General features: G+C 44.2%; 1 protein-coding gene across 2 annotated transcripts in view; it reads right to left on the reverse strand.

Annotated features, from left to right (window-relative positions):
- LOC119402170 (calcium-activated potassium channel slowpoke) overlaps positions 1-19,985 on the reverse strand; it is a 189,056-nt gene that overhangs the window by 40,459 nt on the left and 128,612 nt on the right. For both annotated transcript variants that reach the window (XM_049417707.1, XM_049417706.1), the window contains exons 7-15: positions 18,228-18,339; positions 14,327-14,478; positions 11,797-11,964; positions 8,314-8,405; positions 4,886-4,996; positions 4,057-4,162; positions 3,342-3,494; positions 1,918-2,073; positions 578-690 (exon numbers count right to left, since the gene is read on the reverse strand). In XM_049417707.1, the coding sequence (XP_049273664.1) occupies positions 578-690; positions 1,918-2,073; positions 3,342-3,494; positions 4,057-4,162; positions 4,886-4,996; positions 8,314-8,405; positions 11,797-11,964; positions 14,327-14,478; positions 18,228-18,339 (1,163 nt within the window). The remainder of the gene's footprint in view (positions 1-577; positions 691-1,917; positions 2,074-3,341; positions 3,495-4,056; positions 4,163-4,885; positions 4,997-8,313; positions 8,406-11,796; positions 11,965-14,326; positions 14,479-18,227; positions 18,340-19,985) is intronic.

Genomic DNA, 19,985 nt, shown 5'->3' on the forward strand with positions numbered 1-19,985 from the left:
CTAGCTTATTGCGATGTCACAAAATGCGCACGAGGGAAGTAATCGTCAAAATCGCGTAGCTTTAAACCAGAAACTGAGGCCCTCTCATAGTCGCCAATAAAGCCTGTACGAATCCTTTTGCAGAAAGTGCATATTAGGTTCAAGTAAAGAAAACGAAATGTCAGGATTCGATGCGTGCGCTGAATCGGGATAAAAACAAACAGTCACTCAAACAAACAAACAAACAAACCCATGTGCACACCTCGGTTAAAGAGGTAAGTACTTTTCAGCTCTTTTAGCGGTTACGACTGTTTGTAGGCAATATCCATTAAATCATACGTCGTCATTACAAAGAAATACACGTGGCGTTGCTTCCCATAACGAATATGAGGCTACGAACACCACCGCATAAAGCCCAATGTGCTATCGCACTTGGCAGTCATTCTTTCGATTGAACATAATGTATTGTGCGCAGTGACGGAATGTAGTAAATGAATACCAATGCAAACGACCCTTGACATAGATTGATATGTGCTGTTCGGTGTCTTAAGCAGATGAAGTTATCTAAGTAAGAATAAACTAATCAACAAGTGCTTACTCTGCTGCCTGAGGAAAGGTCATGCCTGTAAAAGAGGCGGATAAGCTCTCGGTGTACATCTCCATTCCTGTGCCGCACAGATAATCGTTTTGCCATGCGGGCATGTCAGGAGACTGAAAAACAAAGCGAGGCACAGGAGGTTTCGTCGCTGTTCAACAATGCCACCCTAAGATGGTCGATTTTATTTCGTTGGAGTCGAAAGCACACTTGTTTCCCATATCAGACCCCTGAGGGCGGTGACAGAGCACCTTTGAACTCTGTGCAGACTACAGCTGAGAAGCGAGTGAAAACTGATTTTGCATGCTATTTCCGATGTGATATACCGCACCCGCATAGAAAAAGAGAGAGAGAGAGGCGAGTGCAAGACGCGGTGAGAGGAAACACAACGTCCAAGACACAGCCCACAACTGCTGTTATCCGTTCTCCTAAGGAAAAAAACAACAAAAACTAAGCGTGCACTGAAAATGTTTTGTCCCTAAGCGAATTCAGTTGCACAAAGCTCTGCATTCACCCAGTAAAGTAATGAGACCGGATGCAAGCACTAGTCTAGCCCACCAAAAACGCTGCCCGCTTCTACCTACACCCATTTCAATACAGCTACGCGCTACGCCTCGTTATCACCATCGCACTCACTCACACCAAATAGTTTCTTGAAGAAGCTGACTTCCTGGAATTAATATTGGAAGGAAAGCACAAGCGAAATATTCAAGAGCTGATCACATAAAAAAATCAACATCAAGGCTACCTGAGATCAAGAGCGATCACAGTGCGCAATGCAAAATGCCGAGTAAGAAACAAATGAGCCTATACTGCGGTATTATGGTAAGGTTGCAATTCAATATAATTTTATTCAGGCTCTACAAGGGGCACTGAGAAAGATTCTTAAGGCTGCGCGGAGTCGACACCATAAGTAATTAAAAATACACAAAGAAACAGAGGACGCGGACGTTGTGTCTCTCTGTATTTTAATTACTTATGGTGTCGACTCAGCGCACCCTTAAGAATAAATGAAGACCAATTAGCCCACCTCATAGCTTTACTGAGAAAGATACTTCGCGCGAGTTACCCAATGAAAAACCAATTGCACAATGGCGCCAAAATTAACACAACACACGGAAACATTACGTAGTGCAGTGGCAATTAAAAGTAGAAAAAAAAACGTACACGTATGACAGAGTGGTTTTAGAGGCACTTTGTTACGCTACCCAGACACGGTTTGAAAAGAAACAGGGTGTTTTCCTTTATTTCGAACGCTTTAAAAAACGGCTTTTCCTTGACGACTCATCGGAAACATCCCTTGTATGAGAGAATTTACTACGGAGTAGTGTCAGGCGGCTTACCGTTTTGTAGGATCTCATAGCAAATAGGTTGGCCATCATGGTTGAAAAACCAGGGGCCAGGCAGCTTTGTGCAATGAAGCCGAGTTTCAGCTCCGACACGCATATCACGTCATCTCCCCGTTTCCAGTTCCAACTGGGGATATTCAGCAAGTAAGCCTGCGAAATAAGAAAAAAAGAAGAAGAAAAAAAAAATGAATGCCCACTCTCGCCCCTTCAGGCGATTTGTTGTTGTTTTCTTCTTCTATAAGGAAACTACTACCAAGGCTTTCACTCACTAAAGTACAGCAACAGCAGCTGTCAAGCTGCACGGTCTCTGCTCTACTACTTTATGCTGCTCGTGTTGATCAGTGTGTAGTTATAACGGCGCGTAGAAGATTTTGCAACAATTTCAACGTCTGGTTAATTATCAGTTATCAGGAGGCTTCTGCGTCTTTTATTTCTTAGCAAAATTTGTTCGAGTTTCTTCGTGTTTCTTCCCAGGTATTGCATTCTGTAAATGACAAAAGGCTGCGGCTATCAGCGGCAGAACACAGACACGGAAAAATAATTCCTTTACAGGGCTATCATCAGGGCGCAATGACGCTTAGCTACCAAAGTGGAAAGTTAGAAATCACGCATCCACTAGAGCAAAGCTTTGTTGAGGATCCTCGAAGAAAAGCGGTCATTGCTTTTCTTATTGCCCTAAGATGGAACTGTGGCTTCAATGGCGAACGTTGCGTCACAGCTATGTAAAATACTTCAAGGACGAAAAGTTCTTCAACTTTTAAGCGCATCCTCAGTGCCCTCTAGCGATGGGTGTATTTTTTTTTATTCTTACGTTCCGCGAAAACCAAGAACTTGGAATCCTGCTTTCAAGGAATGTTTTACCAGAAACAATGAGCGGCAGGATCGACGGCCATGCAGTGGATTTGAAGTGTAGTTGAGGGGGCACGATTCAAGCTGCTTGAATCAGGCTCATCTTTGTTAATGATATACTAGGATCAACTGATATAAATCATCGTCGTCGTGTTTCCATGTCCACTGCAGGACGAACGCTTCTCCCAATGACTCCCGACTTGCCCTGTTCCGCGCGAGCTGATTCCATTTTGTGCCTGCGAAATCAATAAAGCCCAGCAAGACCCTCTTGCCCAAAAAATACCTCTTTGTTTCACCTAATACACTTAACCATGGCGTAGCGTTCGCAGCAATGAAAAGAGAGCGGCGAAAAAAAAAGTCGTTTTCTCTTAGTAGTGAATAGCAAATCACATTCAGTTGAATCGGATTCAGTTCTAAATAACGTACGCATGCTAAATCAGGCAGATTTACAATATGTATCTAGCTAAAACTTCGAAAATACGTTGCTGCTAAAGCAGAATACATGGATTTTATTACTTAGCTTATTTTCAGCAGAAAGCGGAGCAACGAATTCCCTGTAAAATGCACACCTTGTTGTGATACTGCATCAGCTGAATGATGACTCTGATGTCATCAGAATAGTTTTTAATGGAGATGACTCTCATGATGTTGGCAGCGTCCTCTGCATCCGGGTCCTGACAGTACTTGTTTGCCAGCACCAAACATGCATCTGCCTCATGGACCTGCGAATAAAAGATGAAAAGCCTGTCAGTTGGCTCACTGTAGTGATTGGCGCTGCCCATCTGGATTGGGTCATAAGCATTTCATGTGAAAATAAATGAGGTTCTGGCGCCTACAGATAGCACTGGCTATTTTCTTTAGTCACAGTATTAATTAGTAAAACACGAGGCAGCTATGGTCGTTTAGAGTAAGCACCCACAGACACGTGACATAGTGATAGAGAAATTGCACATATTACTGGCCCACATGGTTCGAGCTTGACAAGGAAGGAACAGGGACGTTAACCAGTCTAGAAAAAAAAAAAAAAACTGGTAGGCTACCCTGCGCTGGGGAAAGGAATGGGGGAGTTTTGAAGATAGAGGTAGAGGGGAAGGAGAAAGAGGGGGAGCGCGCACGCACAAGGTCACACACCTCACAGTCACGATATCGCCATATGACCGCCGGTGCGAGTCTGATGTGTTCAAGAATTTGAGCAAAGCCTCGATCTTAACAAAGTTCGTATACTAAGCGCAGAGGCAAACAAAATAAACTAAGGTAAAAAATCGACACACGTATTCAAAGTACCTTGACTCGTTGCAAGTCAATTGGATTCATGACGCTGCCTTGAAAGAACTCCACTGTTGTAAAATGCCTTTTTATCAGACCTTCCAGTTCAAGGTCTGGAGGTTTTCTGCAAGGGGGAAAAGCGACAGTGCATTGTTAGACTATGTCGCGAGGCGGTATGGAGGCAAGCTGAGTGAATGTGGATGATTATTGTGGAACGAACAAACCAAATGTGTTCCATACTTCTCTCGTTGCGCTTTTTCTGCTGAACACGAGTGGTAATGTTCCATAGCGGTTCCTTCTTAAAATGGGCTAGTCTGTTGATCTCACTTAAAGCAGTCTCGTTACTATATCAGGGACAGAAGAAAATAGAACTATTCCGTATTCTGTCTTCGTCACCATCTCTCCACGATTGTACGAAATCGTCTCGGCGATGCCCACAGCGCTTGTGTGTCACGCGATGCAATGAAAGCCGCGAAAACACCCCATCGCATAATGACCGAGCTTGCGTTGGCGGCGACGCAATTTTGACGTCAAGCAGAACGGAACAGAAACAGGGTGGAATAGTTGTACGTTAACCCGCCCCCGCTCTATCGTTAAGCCGCGAAGACCACTGGCGTCTGTCGGACATAAAATAAAGCATACTGCCCTTAACTTCACTTTTGAGCCGAAGGCTCCAGAATCACAGTTGAAGGAAAACAAAAAAAGTGAGGGCGCTGTTAGTTATTTTATAGCACGCATACTTAAAAAAATCTGCAGGGTGAGAACCAGATTTATAATGTGACTTATTACTGCAACGCAAGTGCTTCACGATTGGTGGGGGGACCGCTGGTGACAGGTGGCGACTTACCTGTGTAAAAAAACTACCTCTACATCTACATCTTCTCGGTCCTCATGGAGGAAATCTTTCAAGAAGTGGGACACAGATTCATAGGTGATGTGTCCGCACACGACAATGTGCCTGTAAGCAAGAATGATGGTCAGCGCTGTAAGCAATACAGTGTATAGAATGCATTAAAGAAACACGAGACCGTAAAAGCGCTAATAATTACCTGCGCTTTCAGAAAATTAAAAAAGAGAGAGTCCGCTACGTTTTTTTTTTTCAATGAAAGTGTCTATCATAACTCCAGAACTGCTAGGTAAAAACGAAAGTAGGTGAGGCCGACTGAGATTTGACAGGCTAATCTCAAGTTTTTCACGCAATCTGTGTCTTAATACTTAAACAAAAATGTTTCAGAACGGTAAACAGAAAACGATAGATCGGAAGCATAAAACAATAAAGACTACATGTACTTATATAGTTTTATACGCGAGTGTCAAGGCTACTGCCTTTGCGGCTCTAACATTAATCTTTTTATACAGCAGCCTCTGAAACGAGAAAATTAATAGCAATGCATTAGCGTCGGGGATCATCAATGTAAAGTACATTTTCCTGGCAGCCGAGCAAAACCATGGGAGCAGTGCAGGCAGGGTGTCATGGACTGAGTTGTTTCATACTTGTGCTAAACAAATTACACTGGTTACGTTCCCGACGTTTCGCTTTGTTCCGCCAAATAACTGCACGCCAAAAAACTGTTGCGCCAAATAAGTGGAAATAACTATGGTGATATTGCTAAGTTCAGAAACGAAAAGGTAACCGGATAAGCATTGCTAAGAATAGCTGACATGAACCGCGCATGAACATCGTCGCAACCTGTTCTTTGTCTGCAGATGAAAATAACTTCTATGTACACGTGAGCATCACGTCAGATCAATTCACAGTGGGCACGGCAGGCAATTTTCAAAGCCAACAGCAAGCTGGCCCAGGCAGCACCTTGTACAGCCTGCTGCGGATGGCACACAACACAGCCTGGCACACAAAACTTGGTTTCTTTTGATGCGACGAAAAACACTCGTAAATAACGAAGGCCAAAGCACCAAACATGCAACGTTTATTTCCATTGTGTCTAAGAACAAAAAGGAAAACACATGCAGGCGTGCGGGTCGGGACATGCAGCGAGCAGCAACTGCGAACATCGCGGGAACTACGGTGGAGCCTGACTGTTCGCGGAGAATATCGCTTCTGTTACTTTGTGTAGTATTCTGTATGTTCTCCACATAAATGAATCGAGCGTTCTGTGAACCATTCGCGATGTTTGTGCGTAAAGCACGGCTGAACCACTCTCACGGTTTTTTTCTTTTTTTTCTTTTTTTTTGTGCTCAGTATACGAAACGTTATGAGGAGCGAGCGATCAGTGGAACAGCATGCTCACAGGAGAGATACGCTACGCTAACACACACTGCACACTCCTGCGAAAAACGGCATTACCATATATCGAGAATCAGGAGGTGCAGTGGGGACTTTCTTTTACGAATGCCTAGCCGCTAGGGTCTAATGTTCTCGTCAATCCTTGTTATGCTTCTGACGCATGCATTTTGAAGGAGCTCCGTTGGCTCAGAGCCACTGAGCTGCGTGATATCGAGCGACTGATAGATGTGTTCATCATGCTCAATCATTTACCTCCTTTCTTAGTGGTCGAGATCAGAAACAATTGCTATGCGACGTGGTGTTAAGACTGGTTGATACGTTAGTATTGGACTCCACAAGTCCGCATAAATCAGGGTGCTCATAGAGATCATGCAGGGGAAGTTCGGCAGTCGAAAAACGAAAAACCACTACGAAGTAAGGTTAGAGATGTAAACTACATTTCTACCAGTGCCACAAAATACACGTTACCTTCGTCCTCTTTCTGACTTGAATGTTCCACCGTACTTTGGCCTTGAACCAATTAGGTCTATGATCTCCGGTATACAGCTAGCGAACACGGCCTATCGCAACAGCCGGACAGCAAAAGGAAGAAAAAAAGAGAGAGAGGGGGAAGAGACGGGAAAAGATGAGGGAAAGACAGGAAAGAGAAAGAGGCACTCAACCAGCACCAGGCAACGCCTGTCCGAGATGGCAATGCACTGAACCCACAAATAACTCCTCGGTTCCTGTCCTGCTCTGAACTGCCTCGCCACAGAAAAATATATAACGCAAAGCCAGTTATAGCGAAGAAAGAAAAAAGGACAGTCAGGAAAGAAAGAAAGGACAAAAGAGTGAAAACATATGCTTGAACAGCCAGCACAAGCAAAAAAAATTGTTTTTTTTTCTTTCTTTCCTTTATCTTATTTTGTTGCGTAATGGAATCAGCACGCACGATAATTTCGAAAGGCACCGTTGCTCGGAGCCTTTGATAAGTAAAATCGTCCGCAGCGCTATTCTTCGCAGCTAACTGCGGGCTTCGCGTAGGTGGTATCTGACACTACCTGCTGCTGGTTTTAAAGGATCAGGAAACGAAACACCCTTCTCAAACGCCGAGAAAAGGAGAACGAGATATTCAAAGACTGTAGGCTGGAAAGCTGACACGAAGGTGTTAAAGAGTAAACACGCATACTAAATCCTGCTTAGACGAGCCGGAATTCAACAACACGGACTCGTTTAAGGCGAGGAAGGCAACAACAGTTAGCAATAATCATAAAATAAGCCAACAATCTTTCAAGGCGCAGCGCCCCAAGACGTACTTGATATCATATGCACCAATCTGTGTGGCAGATAAAAGTGCCTGATGCTACCTGAGTGCCTGCTACGCTTCACGAAAGCTACACATATTCTGTACCAATCCAGACAAAACAAGACTGGCCAAGCACTCTCGTTCTTCTGAGAAACGTAGTTGTCTACATTTAAAACAGAAGTAGCTCATCAATTTCCCTCCCTGAAAACAAAAAGTACGCGGCACCTCAAGCAGTCAACAAGCTATAGTTTCAAGATTACGCCGCCAAAAAGTGTCCGCCGTTGTTGGCACACGTGTGCGCTTGCTGTCAGGCGTAATTAAACGACCGTCGAAGCGAGAACCCCCCTGGCCCTGGGCGGTGTGTGTGGGGCTGGCTGCGAGCGCGGCGTGTTGTTGAGGGTCGCTGGAATCGCCGCCACGAGCGTGTTTCATGTTTCCCCGCGGGCAGCGTGCCACACAGCCCAATGTGCAAAGTGACGACACCAGATGCGCAACGATGAACGCCTTCTGGCCAGCAACCAACCACTAAGCCGTGCAGGGCAACAAGGCATGCATGAAGAGAGAGAGAGAGCACAATACTGACGACGAACGACGCAGGACGACGGCCAAAGAAAACATCAACAAAACAGGAAGATAGAAACAAACAAACGGTGGCAGGAAGAAACCAAAGGTGAGCCACACGTCACACGTCGCATGAGACCTATCGATATGTGTACACAACACGGTGAGGTCACCCACACTGTACCTTTTCCCATGCTCCCGCCTGTACTCGCCGCCATATTTGGGCCTAGTCCCTATCAACTCTAGAATCTCAGGAATGCAACTGGCAAACACGGCCTACGAGAATAGAGAAAGAAAAAGAAAACACAACAAAACAAACAAACTGGTGGTCGAGCGACGTTCATTGTTAGGCATGCTCGAAAAATTTGTTCCTCTCTCTTGGAGCGCATTCTTCTGCACAGACCACCCGAAAAGTGCACTCCACACACTGAGTCAGCTACCCGCGATTAGGGCAAACTCGGCGCTTTAGAGCATCGCGGTGTAGCCTTGTCGAGCAAGACACAATCATTTGAGATCTCTCAAAACAATGCACGTAGTTAATCTAGAACAAATGGTAGGCTGTGGTGCCCACGTTACGAAGTACACTTTGAAAAACTGCGCTTACCGAAGCGCTGCCAGCAGCAGGAAGCCATTGGAAACGTTGGCTGAGAACCTACGACGTTTACTATAAACACTGGTATGCTATTAAACTGGTTAACAAATACGTGCGCATAACACGACTGCTTGTGCAATGCCCACTTTAAGGGAAAAGAAAAAAATAAGTAATGATAGGGGAAACAAACACACACACAATTATTTTTGTCTGTGTAATAAGCTGGAACATAAAACGTGATTGATTATACTATCTTTTACTCACACTGTCTGCTTAATAATTTATAAAGCGACAAAGATAGCTTTCTTTCTTTAGAAATTTAAGGAAACGCAGAGAAAGACAGGAGCGAGAAGATTGTGTGCATCAGACTTCACTCACAGCAGCGGTTCGGCACCTCAGTGCTCTTACAAAACTTAACGATCATCCGGCACCTACGCCCGTGATTCAAGCTAGCAACGAATCAGTCGCCGGCCACATTTTCCCCAAGACACGCTTGAGACGTGTGCGACCTTTGTCGTTATCGAATAAGAGCAGGAGGCTCCGGAATGTGAGTGAGATCCGGTGCTGCAAGGCAGGGAAATTGTAAGTACGACATACTGGCTACGCAAGCCTATAAGCAGAGTTCTTCAAAGCTTTTCTGGTCACGAAACTTCGCCGTCAGGCTATACGTGAGAGCTGCCGCGCTGCGGCGCCACTGTTCAACAGAGGGCATCTGTTTAGAGGGAAAGAGCTACGGCGGCCAGTGCATGCTGCAAGTTTGAACGCCCGCTTTGGTGCGGTGATTGTTTTTCGCTATAAGAGCCGAGTTCTGAACTAATTAATGCTGTGCGATTGAAGTGGAAGCCTCGAGTGACGACGCCCTGCAAGTGCCGCGTGCAGGGATGCCCTCTAACTGCAGGAAAATGACGGATAAAGTGTTCTCTCTCTCCCTTTTTTTTTTTGCTTGCGAAATTATCGTAAGTTGGTCATACAGTAAGCTGACTATCAGCTTCGACGCAAAGTTACGCGCCTGCATGCGCTAAGTTTTCGACACAACATACATATGCGTGGTTCCGTGACAAATGGCGACATGGCATTCAAAACAGCGCAAGAGACAAGAGATCATCAAAAGGACACAGACAACAGCGTTGCCTGTGCTCTTCTTTTGTTGATCTCTTTTTCTCTTGCGCTGTTTTAAATTCTAAGTATGCCGTACCAACTCGCCCAAGCAACCACCAAGGCAACCACTTTAAGTGGTGACACCGCATTGCTGCAAACCTGCCTCTGCCAAGTCGCTCGCCTGCGGCATAACAGCCGCCTGCAGTGTGTTCCTCATACGTGATAACTAGTGATATAGCGTCGAAGGCGTGCCTCACGAAAGTCGACAGCAGTACCAACTAATGGGCGTGATTTGGGCAAGCTGGCGGACAGTACAACTACATCGTCTCTGCGAGGTGGCTCGTCTGCATACGCGACGAACACTGTCGTGAAAGCTAGATGCACTCTTATTGAAGAGAGACCAAGTTGTACCAATCTAACTTTTGTTGACGAATCTTTTAGCCGCGGCGAGGTCGCAAGCGCCGTCGGCCGTGATTCCAACGATCAGCGAGCTAAGGCTTCTCAGCCATCTACGACTGTCAACTGTGCGGGCGGCTCGCCTGTAGTGGTCGTGTTTGCTCCGCGGTGCCTCTGCGCTCCAACGACAACGAGAAAATCAGCTGCATTTCCTTTAAACGAAACGTAACTAGGCGACTTTTATTTGTGCTACCAAATTCAAGCGTTTCATTGCGAGCTGCGGGGGGAACGCAAGGCTGATACCAGCCCCCTGCAGCGCTCATGCTGCTTATGCACCGATTGGCGACTGTCAGTGAAGACGATACCGCAGACGGTGCACCTACGAGAAAATGTTGGTGCACGTGTCGACGGGCTCTTATTACCTTTCTTTCTTTCTTTCTTTCTTTCTTTCTTTCTTTCTTTCTTTCTTTCTTTCTTTCTTTCTTTCTTTCTTTCTTTCTTTCTTTCTTTCTTTCTTTCTTTCTTTCTTTCTTTCTTTCTTTCTTTCTTTCTTTCTTTCTTTCTTTCTTTCTTTCTTTCTTTCTTTCCGCTTTTTGGCGCCGATACGAGCATTCCGACTGTGCGTGCAGGCGCGCTGATTGTAGAGAAAAATTGCGCGCTGCTCGCTCGTCCGTTCCATGTGTTTGAAATAGTCGTGTGTGGCAAGTGACGCGTCGTACGATAGATCGAATGAAGCAGATTCTCGCCGTGTGTCCCCTTTGAAGCAGCCTGCGTCCGTAAGTCACAATTATTCGCTTACATTTTCCCGGCCCTCGACTTAGTTTTGAAAGCCTGTTCAGACGTGAAAGTTTGAATAGCAACTGCCACGACAAAAATGATCCAAAAGAAAACTAGTAATGAAACAAAAACAATCTATAGAAAAAAAAAGAGAGAAAACAACGGGCGCGACTGCAACGGTCGCGCCCTATCGAGGGACTTTAGCCCATTCAACACTGCGGCTCTCATAGCGGCCGGCGCTGACCCTACATAAACGGAGACTGGAGCTGCGTGAACAGTAAAAGCTGTTAAAGCACTCTGCTATAAAGTATGAAACTTGAGAACAGTAGAAGTGCCATATATATATATATATATATATATATATATATATATATATATATATATATATATATATATATATATAATATTCACAGTTGTGATGTGTCACGATGACAGATATGCGTGACGGTAGAAACACGTGACACTAGAAATTCAAGTGCAAGTTAAAATGAAATAAGTGGTGCTGTTTTTTATTCCTTTCGAGCTTTTTAATAAAAAGGCATAAGGTGTTCCAAAAACAAAATACGATTTAAGCGCTTTCAGGATGGCTACTGGAACCCGTTTATACAATTCATGGACATGCATGCCGCTCAGTGAGTTGCAAAATGCTATGTTAGGCATCACGATTACTGGCTGCCGACTTAACCTCAGAAGGTATAGCCGCATCAAATCGTTGTAGCTATACTAAGTTGTATTCATTCTTTCTTTACGGGGGCGTACAGAACTGACAAGTGGAACGAGAGGATCTGGGTGGTCGTTACTTACCAAGCCAACCAGTATGAAGAGTACTATGAAGACTTGTCCCAGTGTTGTCTGACAGTATACGTCACCATAACCCACAGTGGACATAGTTACGATAAGGTAGTATACACACTCCCAGTACGTCAACTTGCGAGCATTGGCGAAGTCCAGAGGGTCGCCAGAATTCTCCAACTAGAAAACAAATGGTCACGTGTTACCAATAGGAGCAAGGAATAATGTGTAGTTACAGGTACCATGTAAAGAATGATGCAAAACACCATACGTTACTGCTATTTTTCCATTTTTAAACCAACAGCCACTTAAGAATACAGCTGCTAATCTTTTGATTGCAAGGTATCTCGGCATATAATGATGCGAAAACGCCATTTTGTTGAACTTGCCCTGGAGAATTCCACAAAACAGCATTGAATGTCAAGCCATGCCGATGGTTGTGTTGTTTGGAGCCAGGGCACAAAGGAGGCGATATTCGCGGTTTCATAGACCTAAATCATGTGCAGCCTTACGCGCAACTAAGATGACACGAAGTTCCAATGCGGCGGAAATACCCTTTAGCGAACATAACCAACTTCAGGGTAAATAAAATGCCTGATATGAGTCGCGATGGTCACATTGCCCTAATGTATAGAGACAGCCGCTGGCGTCCGTTCTAGCGCGCCTTGACAGCAGACAAATGTCTGTTGAAGCTATCCTTGCATGTCGTCAACAGAAGACATCGCAGCTGAAGGCGACGAAGGCACTGCTGAGGTTTTTAAGAGAAACGGACTTGGACAAGCGGCTGTGACAGTAAATGTCGCCTACCACGCAAGAGTGTGCTGTGTCATGTGTATAGTCATGTGCTATCTCTCTCTTTGCTCTCCATCTTTAAATCTCCCCCACCCTGTTCCCATGTGTAGGGTAGAAAACCGGTTTTCCTAAACTGGTTGACCTCCCTGCCTTTCCTTCTCTCTTCTTCTATACTCGCAAACTGTCGAAACCTTTTCGAAAGACTGTTGTACCATGTCCAAATATGACTCGTTTTAAAAGGGGTTATTTGGTCTATAGTTGCCGAAACGACTAAAAATTATTCCGCCATCCAATCAGCTTTTCAAGTGCATAATTTCATTGTGCACTTGTGTCATTGTGTGCTGTAGCAGAAATCTGAGCATAACTCTTCTAAATCGTGCATGGAATACCTGAAAAATTGTCGCGCGGTTGTTTTGTTGTTTTTTGGATAACTTTGCCACTGTGAAATTACGTAATTTTATTTGGTAGTACATTTCTAGGTTATATGTGACCAGCGATGAGTAGTGCGATACATACCCACGGTGTAGCCGACTCGGTCATAACTTATCAGGCATTACGTGTTAAAAGCACAATATGCTTATGATTCACGCCGTAGTGGGGGGCTATGGATTACTTTTGACCACCGGGGGTTTTTAGCGTGCACCCAATCCTAAGGATGCAGGTGTTCTTGTATTTCGCACCCATCGAAATGCGGCCGCCGTGGCCGGAAATCAAACTCGCGTAGTCAAACTCAGTAGTCGTCGGTAATGCTGGCGTCTTCAAACAAGCGTTGAAGTGCTTTTATCGCTTTTTGATGTAGGACTTTAATATGGGCCTAAATACTCTGGCAAGTGAAAACATTCAATCTGAATTCAGTAAACGGTGCTCCTGTTCGAGTTACTGTCCACGTGCGTGAGACAATTTAGTAACAGGTAATAAACAACATCGTTGTCATGGCTGTAGGAACACGTTTGAAATGGCATATGCTTATTCTGAATAAAAAGGTGCCTTTTCTAAGCAGTCCTGAGACGCAAACGGTGTATAAGAGTGTCGATGCGTCGTGGAAGCCGAATACCTAGTTTTGTACTCAAGGTGAGGGTAAACTGCGCACATTTCTTTTTTTTTTTTTGCTCTCTGTGAACCAGTTTGATACGTAGTTTTCGCTTCAGTCCTCGCAAGGTGCTGCGTATGTTAGATTATGGCATGGGAATGAAACGGCTCTCTTAATGTTCAGGAGCATATTTTCGCGAAACTGTCCACCATTTCATTTATTTTGCTACTGCAGTGGCTTGAAACTCACTGGAATACCACGAGATGTTTTAGCTCTGTAGCCTTCGAAAGTTCCTTTAGAAGAAAGTATTTCACACATACGACTATTTCACACGTGTCCTGGGCTGATATTCTCAATATTGTTGTTGCTTCTCAGAATAGCAAATTTAAATTGTAGATGCCGGAAGGATTACGACCACAGCAGTTTTTCAGGGCCCTACATAGAGCCAGTTAAAACCTTGAGGCTGGCCTATAGTGTGCCACGAGCGATTTCCAAAATGAGGCAGTAATGACCGAGCGGCAACGAACTGCTTAATAAGTGGACGGACAGCGTATATGAAGCAGCTTCCCGCTAGTTCAACCATGACCTTTGGTTGCAGAACACGAATTCGAGGAGAGAGGGACAGTGCCGGCCAATCCGAAAGCGGTGTTATTCGCGTAGGTCTACTCCGCGGGCGAGGTGAAAGGAGCGTGCCCCTTTGCCGGCGAGCGGTAAACTTACCAAATGGATAATTCCCGCGGCAGTCAGCCAGACGCTGATGACGATGGAGACGAGCTGGGCGAGTCGGATAGAGCTGCTTGTCTTGAGGACGTTCAGGTACTGCAAGATGTCTGGTACAGACATCATTCGCAGAGCTCGCAGAAAACGGAGGCCTGTAACGGCAGACGTTATCACTTCTGCAATGGTCTATTATTAGCGTGCAATTCCAGCCCCGTCCCATTGCAGTGCAGTAACAACCTCTCTCTCGGCATCATTCTGAAGAAAAATTTGCCCTCCCGTGCGACAAAAAAGACCGCCGACAGTGCTCCTCACGTCTTACAGCAGAGCTCCAAGCTGATTCATTTCAGAGCATCTTACACGCTAACAGCCGCTTTTTCGTCATGTACAGGGTCGACGACATCTGAGGTCAACACCTCGTTCGCATTCAAGCCGCTAAAAATTGGGGGACGCTTAAGCTTCGCCTTTAAGAGTTGAACGCGATAGCGATATTCTGTTCCTAGTGCACAGTTTCAACACTACGAGTGTTTAACAGAATGCGCACACTAAGGTGTGTGCCTTATGTAATGGGTAGCATGCTTTAAACCAGGAGCTATTATGCGCGAGAAACTTTTTCGAAGTTGCGATGCACCCACTACGTGGTCTTAAGGGAATGCGCGCAGTAATGTGTGTGCCTTTTGTAATGGGTGGCTGTCTTTAAACCACCAAGTCGTTATGATATTGACATGGTGTGACGCCCGATGACAATGTACGCTTGTACCACGCAATATTACTCCGATATTACATCTCGTACTTTGACACCTGTATACAGGGCGCGTATTTTTGGGAAGCATGAAAGTTACTTTCAGTGCAGCTCCAAGCAGTGGCGTGGCTGTGTCTTTATTGCAGAATGTAACATTCAAACAAAAACAAATACATCCCCACTAAGCTTCAAGCTTAGTGTTATAGCTTAAGCATAGTATGCAACATGCCACACACGCTTAAAATGGTTTCAGATGACACAGGTCGTCCATAACATTCAGTAGTTCATCATCGTAGCAAAGTTTTGCAAATACTTCTCGCAACTTGCACATCTGTTCAATAAAATAAATACGAACTGGCCGAGCATCTAAATCACAATGTGGTAGAACACCTGCTTGCCACGCAGACGGCCTGGGTTCGATTCTCACTCGGACCCAACATTTTTATTATTTATTTTATTTGCAGCTTTTCCGATTTTTCGGTCACGGACAAGATGATGATTTTTCGCTCACAACCAACGGCCCCGACGCCGACGGCGGAATTTCTGCGATACGAGCTCTCTAACGCTATCGCGTTAAAACCAGAACGTTTATTCTACTTCACGAGGCAAATGTCCGTCTTATGACGCCTGACTATGGTGTCGATAAACAAAATAATAATTTTCCGAATTATGTGTTGCACAGCAGCTTATGTGCGGTCTTGAAAAACTATTGAGGCGTTCACCTTAGATGCGGACGACACTGTACAAACAACCTTAGGATTACCTTAGATGCAGTGACAACATTCGATGTGTGTTTATATCTCAATGCTGCATTAGAGCTCAGAATAATCTTGGCTACCGGGAATAAATAATGCACACTTATGTCTGAACACATGTGAAAGTTCTCATTCCGCCTCATCTAAATGCAGTCACCATGGTCAGAAATTGAACCGAACGCCTTATACATTTTGGTACTAGAGACTCCTCTATACGTACAGCTCTTTGAAGCGTATCCGCACCAACTGCGTTGCCTTCTGCATGCCGCATTAGAAATTTATTATGCTGATGTTATTTTCTGCCCTATCACTAGCGTTCAGCATGAGACACGCTCAGTGCACGTGCCGAGGCCTTAGTTGCGCATGCAGTAGCCGATGTCACGATAGTGCATTTGGTTATGCATTAAAATATTAACATTTGGTTATGTGTTATGTGTTAAGGCAGATTCAGGTTCTGTCCGAGCCGATATACTTTTTTAGTTTATTTCCTCCGCAGTTACGCGCTAAGTTGCGCACATATATGGTCATATATGTGACCATATATGTGCGCATATATTGGCCATATATGGTCACATCACTGGTATATATATATATATATATATATATATATATATATATATATATATATATATATATATATATACTTGTAAACAAATCTGGAAATTGTAATTAAATTCTAACTAATGTTCTTGTGGCACATATGCATCGCACAAATGAATGTAGGTGTGTCCACAACGCAACTGACTTACAAGAACTCCTGAGGGCATTACCAGTCCTGAGATATATGTTCTGAAGTTATGCTATGATAATGTGTCGGTGTTTAGTTGTAATCTATGCTACACTGCCTAAATAAAGAAGGTGTTTTGTCGTAGGGCAATCAGAGTATATTATGCTTCAAATTTTACCGCTCTTATTGCAAGAAGTGGCTTCAGGCTCAATATATGCTCCAATTTGACGTCTATTGAGAATGGACTGGCTTCATTTCGTAAATTGCAATATGTGGGAGCGGCCCGCGACGCTACCCTAGGGCATCGTCTCTCAAGACGTTTTTCAATAAAGTTCTCTGCATCTGCATCCTGAAGTTATTTGTAATATGCATCTTAAATATTGTTATTTCATCAATAATGTTTCTTGATCTCTCGTGCATGTAATTCGCGTAATCCAGTTCAAGGAATGCAGTTGTACTATCTGCCACTGTCATTTTTGTTTTTAATTTTATAAAGAAAGAAAAGGGCACCCTGTGTACAGTACTCACGGATTCAAACGATACCTCAAATGTTTTAGTATAATGACTGGTACGCGCAATTGCTGGAGATAACCACGTCATGTCGCGACGAATCTGTTCTCTAAATATAATGTTGGCTCTGATCTGCGCATTCGAGTCGAAATTACGCCGATATGGCCCGAACTGAAAACGGTGGAAACGAAAGTATGTGCGTTACTTAGCCCTAAGCTGTCCCGTTTCAATCCGTGAGTACACATAAATCCATACTGGATATGTTTCAGTTACTGAAGGTTAGCTTCTCTGCGTAATGACTGTTGCGGCAAAAAAGCCAGCTTTCAAGGTGTCTTCTCCCAAGGAGCAAGCACACCTTCTAGACTTCGTAAATCGAAGTTAGCATACGCGGAAAGCTTCACATATAAAGAGATACACCTATGCTAGTTTTAACGCACAGTATCAGCTTAGAAAACACTTGCTCAGGTCGACCTCTGTGGCGCACTTACAGGGTATCTCACTCGCTTGGGCTGTGCGAAAAACGTCAACGTTTTGCTTCGCACATGTGTCGTGTTAGCCAAAACCCGCTTAATGTTTGACGTCGAGCTTCCTGGAATATGAGACCGTCTATCGGGCTTCCAGATCTCCGAAACTCGGGAGAAACAGAGCGCCTTCCAACATAATGAACTCAAAGCGTGAAATAGGTAGCGAGCTAGTATATTTGAACTCAAATATGAAAGAAATCCATGAAACGTTAGTAAGCGCTGTGCACTTTCTCCATTGAAAAATTCACACGTACCAAAATGTCCCGGAAACTGAGCAACTAATCGACAATGATCTGGAGTTATCGCAATGAATATTTTGAGTGCCTCAAGAGGACAATGCACAATATTCTGGCTGCATTTACGAAGCGTGCGCGTGTTTTTTAAGAAGCACGCAAACGCTTCGACATACATATTGCCATACAATACGTTTTACGTACTAATTAGAGTTGGCACAGTGTATTTGAGCTTAATCGAGGAGTATATTTTGCTTCGTATCCAAAAGACAGCACCGTTGCTGTTAGAAATAAAGAAAAAAAAGAACAGGTAAGCACTCTCGCCTGAACCATGCGACGACCACGGTATGTCACTGCGTAAGACACGTTACATCGACGCATAGAGCGAAATTACAAAATACGGAAGTACTTACCAATCCATGTACGGTCTAAGTAGATAGAAACAAAGGACGGCGGAATGGTGAAGTAATCAACAAATGAATATAGCTCCAACATGAACCACAACTTATCACTGGCCGCAATGAACTGTAAAGCGAGAAACAAAGCAAAAGCATTACGCGCATGTCGCCAGATATTCCCCGTCTTAATGAGATAAAAAAAAACACAGCCATGTCGCAGTCTCACCCACAAAAATACAGAGCATAAAACCGCAAGCACACACAGGTCGTTGAGCACGCAAGAGCAGGAGAGACACGATTAGTGCTTTGACCAAAGGCTCTAAGACATGCATTCTCTTTTTCACAAAATGTTCGCCTCACAAATCGATATGGGTCTCTCTTTTTTTGTTTTCCTAGTAACGTACTCTCACGGCAGTGACTGAAATTAATTACCAACGTTTAATTTATCGCTGGTTGCCCGACATATAAAATATAAAATTATTTGGCAATTTAAAAAAAATGTGAACCACATATTTTTTAGCACCCGACTTCTCGTACACGTCTCATGAGCGTCCAAGGAGAGTTTTGCAAATATAACAATCCTGGACCTCTATTTGTGCGTGGCTGTCGTTTGTAATGCTGGCACCTCTAGGCAGCGCTGGCCACCCCACAAGGTGATCAGAATAAATATACTAAGAATAACACCAAGTACAAGAGTAACTATACCAATAACTAGAATTTGTGGCTGGTGCTAAGGCATCATACGACGTGAGTCCAATATTAGTAGGAACAATTTTCACTGCTTAGTCGTAAAAAGATTCTCTCAGCACAGCGCTGCACGCAGATTTGTGTATTTCTGCAGTAATCAGCAATAAAAAAAAGATTGATTCTGGTCTGTGCATTTTTCACCAAAGAAAAACGTCTTATTTATTAGTGTACTTATTCGAATAAAGCTCCTGTATTTACACATGCCTAGTGCTTTTTCTAAAATATTTTCATTATAGCATGTTCTGGAACTTTGCGCGCCAAAACCTCGATATAATTAGAAGGCATGCCTTAGTGGTGTTCTAAGCAAAAGAAGGCATGCCTTAGTGGTGTTCTAAGTCTCCGTGTTCACGCGGCTGCTGAGACCGGTATTGAACCCGCGACCTAGAGTTGTGCAGTGCGACGCTATAGCCACTGGGCTACCGTGGCGGGTATACAGAATGTTCAAAAAGTTGCCTGGCACAGATAGTAAAACAAATTGTTGAATTGGGTTGCTCGAAGAGGGGGACGTTACTGACACAGTCAGTTGAAATGCATAATCGACTGAGACACATTCATAAATATCAGTCATAAGGAAGAGTAGTCCCGAACTTTTTGGAAGCAAAGGTTCTGATAGTCAAACTTGCTTGATCTCGTAATGCGGGGTGCCGGTTCACTGGAGCCAAAATTATTGTTAGGTTAAGTGGAAGGTAGAAGAGAAAACGGGACCGCCCGTGCACGAGATGGTTAGATGGCATTCTTCAGGTCAAAGGGAAACTTCTCGGTACGCTTAGAGAACTCGTATTAAATAGGTCTCAATGATGGTCACACACTCATGGCGTCACCTAGAGCCGTCAGCCACTCGATGGTAGTTAAGAAAGACGTTGTAATGTAACTTTGTAGCCAGTGCGTCTGCAAGGCACATAATCTTGGAATGAATTCCGAGGCAGGCACTGTTATTGATATTTGCACAGTTAACTGCCGGTAAAAATGCGATGATGTTCCTGTTGCTCCTGTTACTTTATAAGTAAAGCGCCGCTTTATGCACTG

The sequence above is a fragment of the Rhipicephalus sanguineus genome, chromosome 1, assembly GCF_013339695.2.
Source record: "Rhipicephalus sanguineus isolate Rsan-2018 chromosome 1, BIME_Rsan_1.4, whole genome shotgun sequence".
In the NCBI taxonomy this organism is placed as follows: domain Eukaryota; kingdom Metazoa; phylum Arthropoda; class Arachnida; order Ixodida; family Ixodidae; genus Rhipicephalus; species Rhipicephalus sanguineus.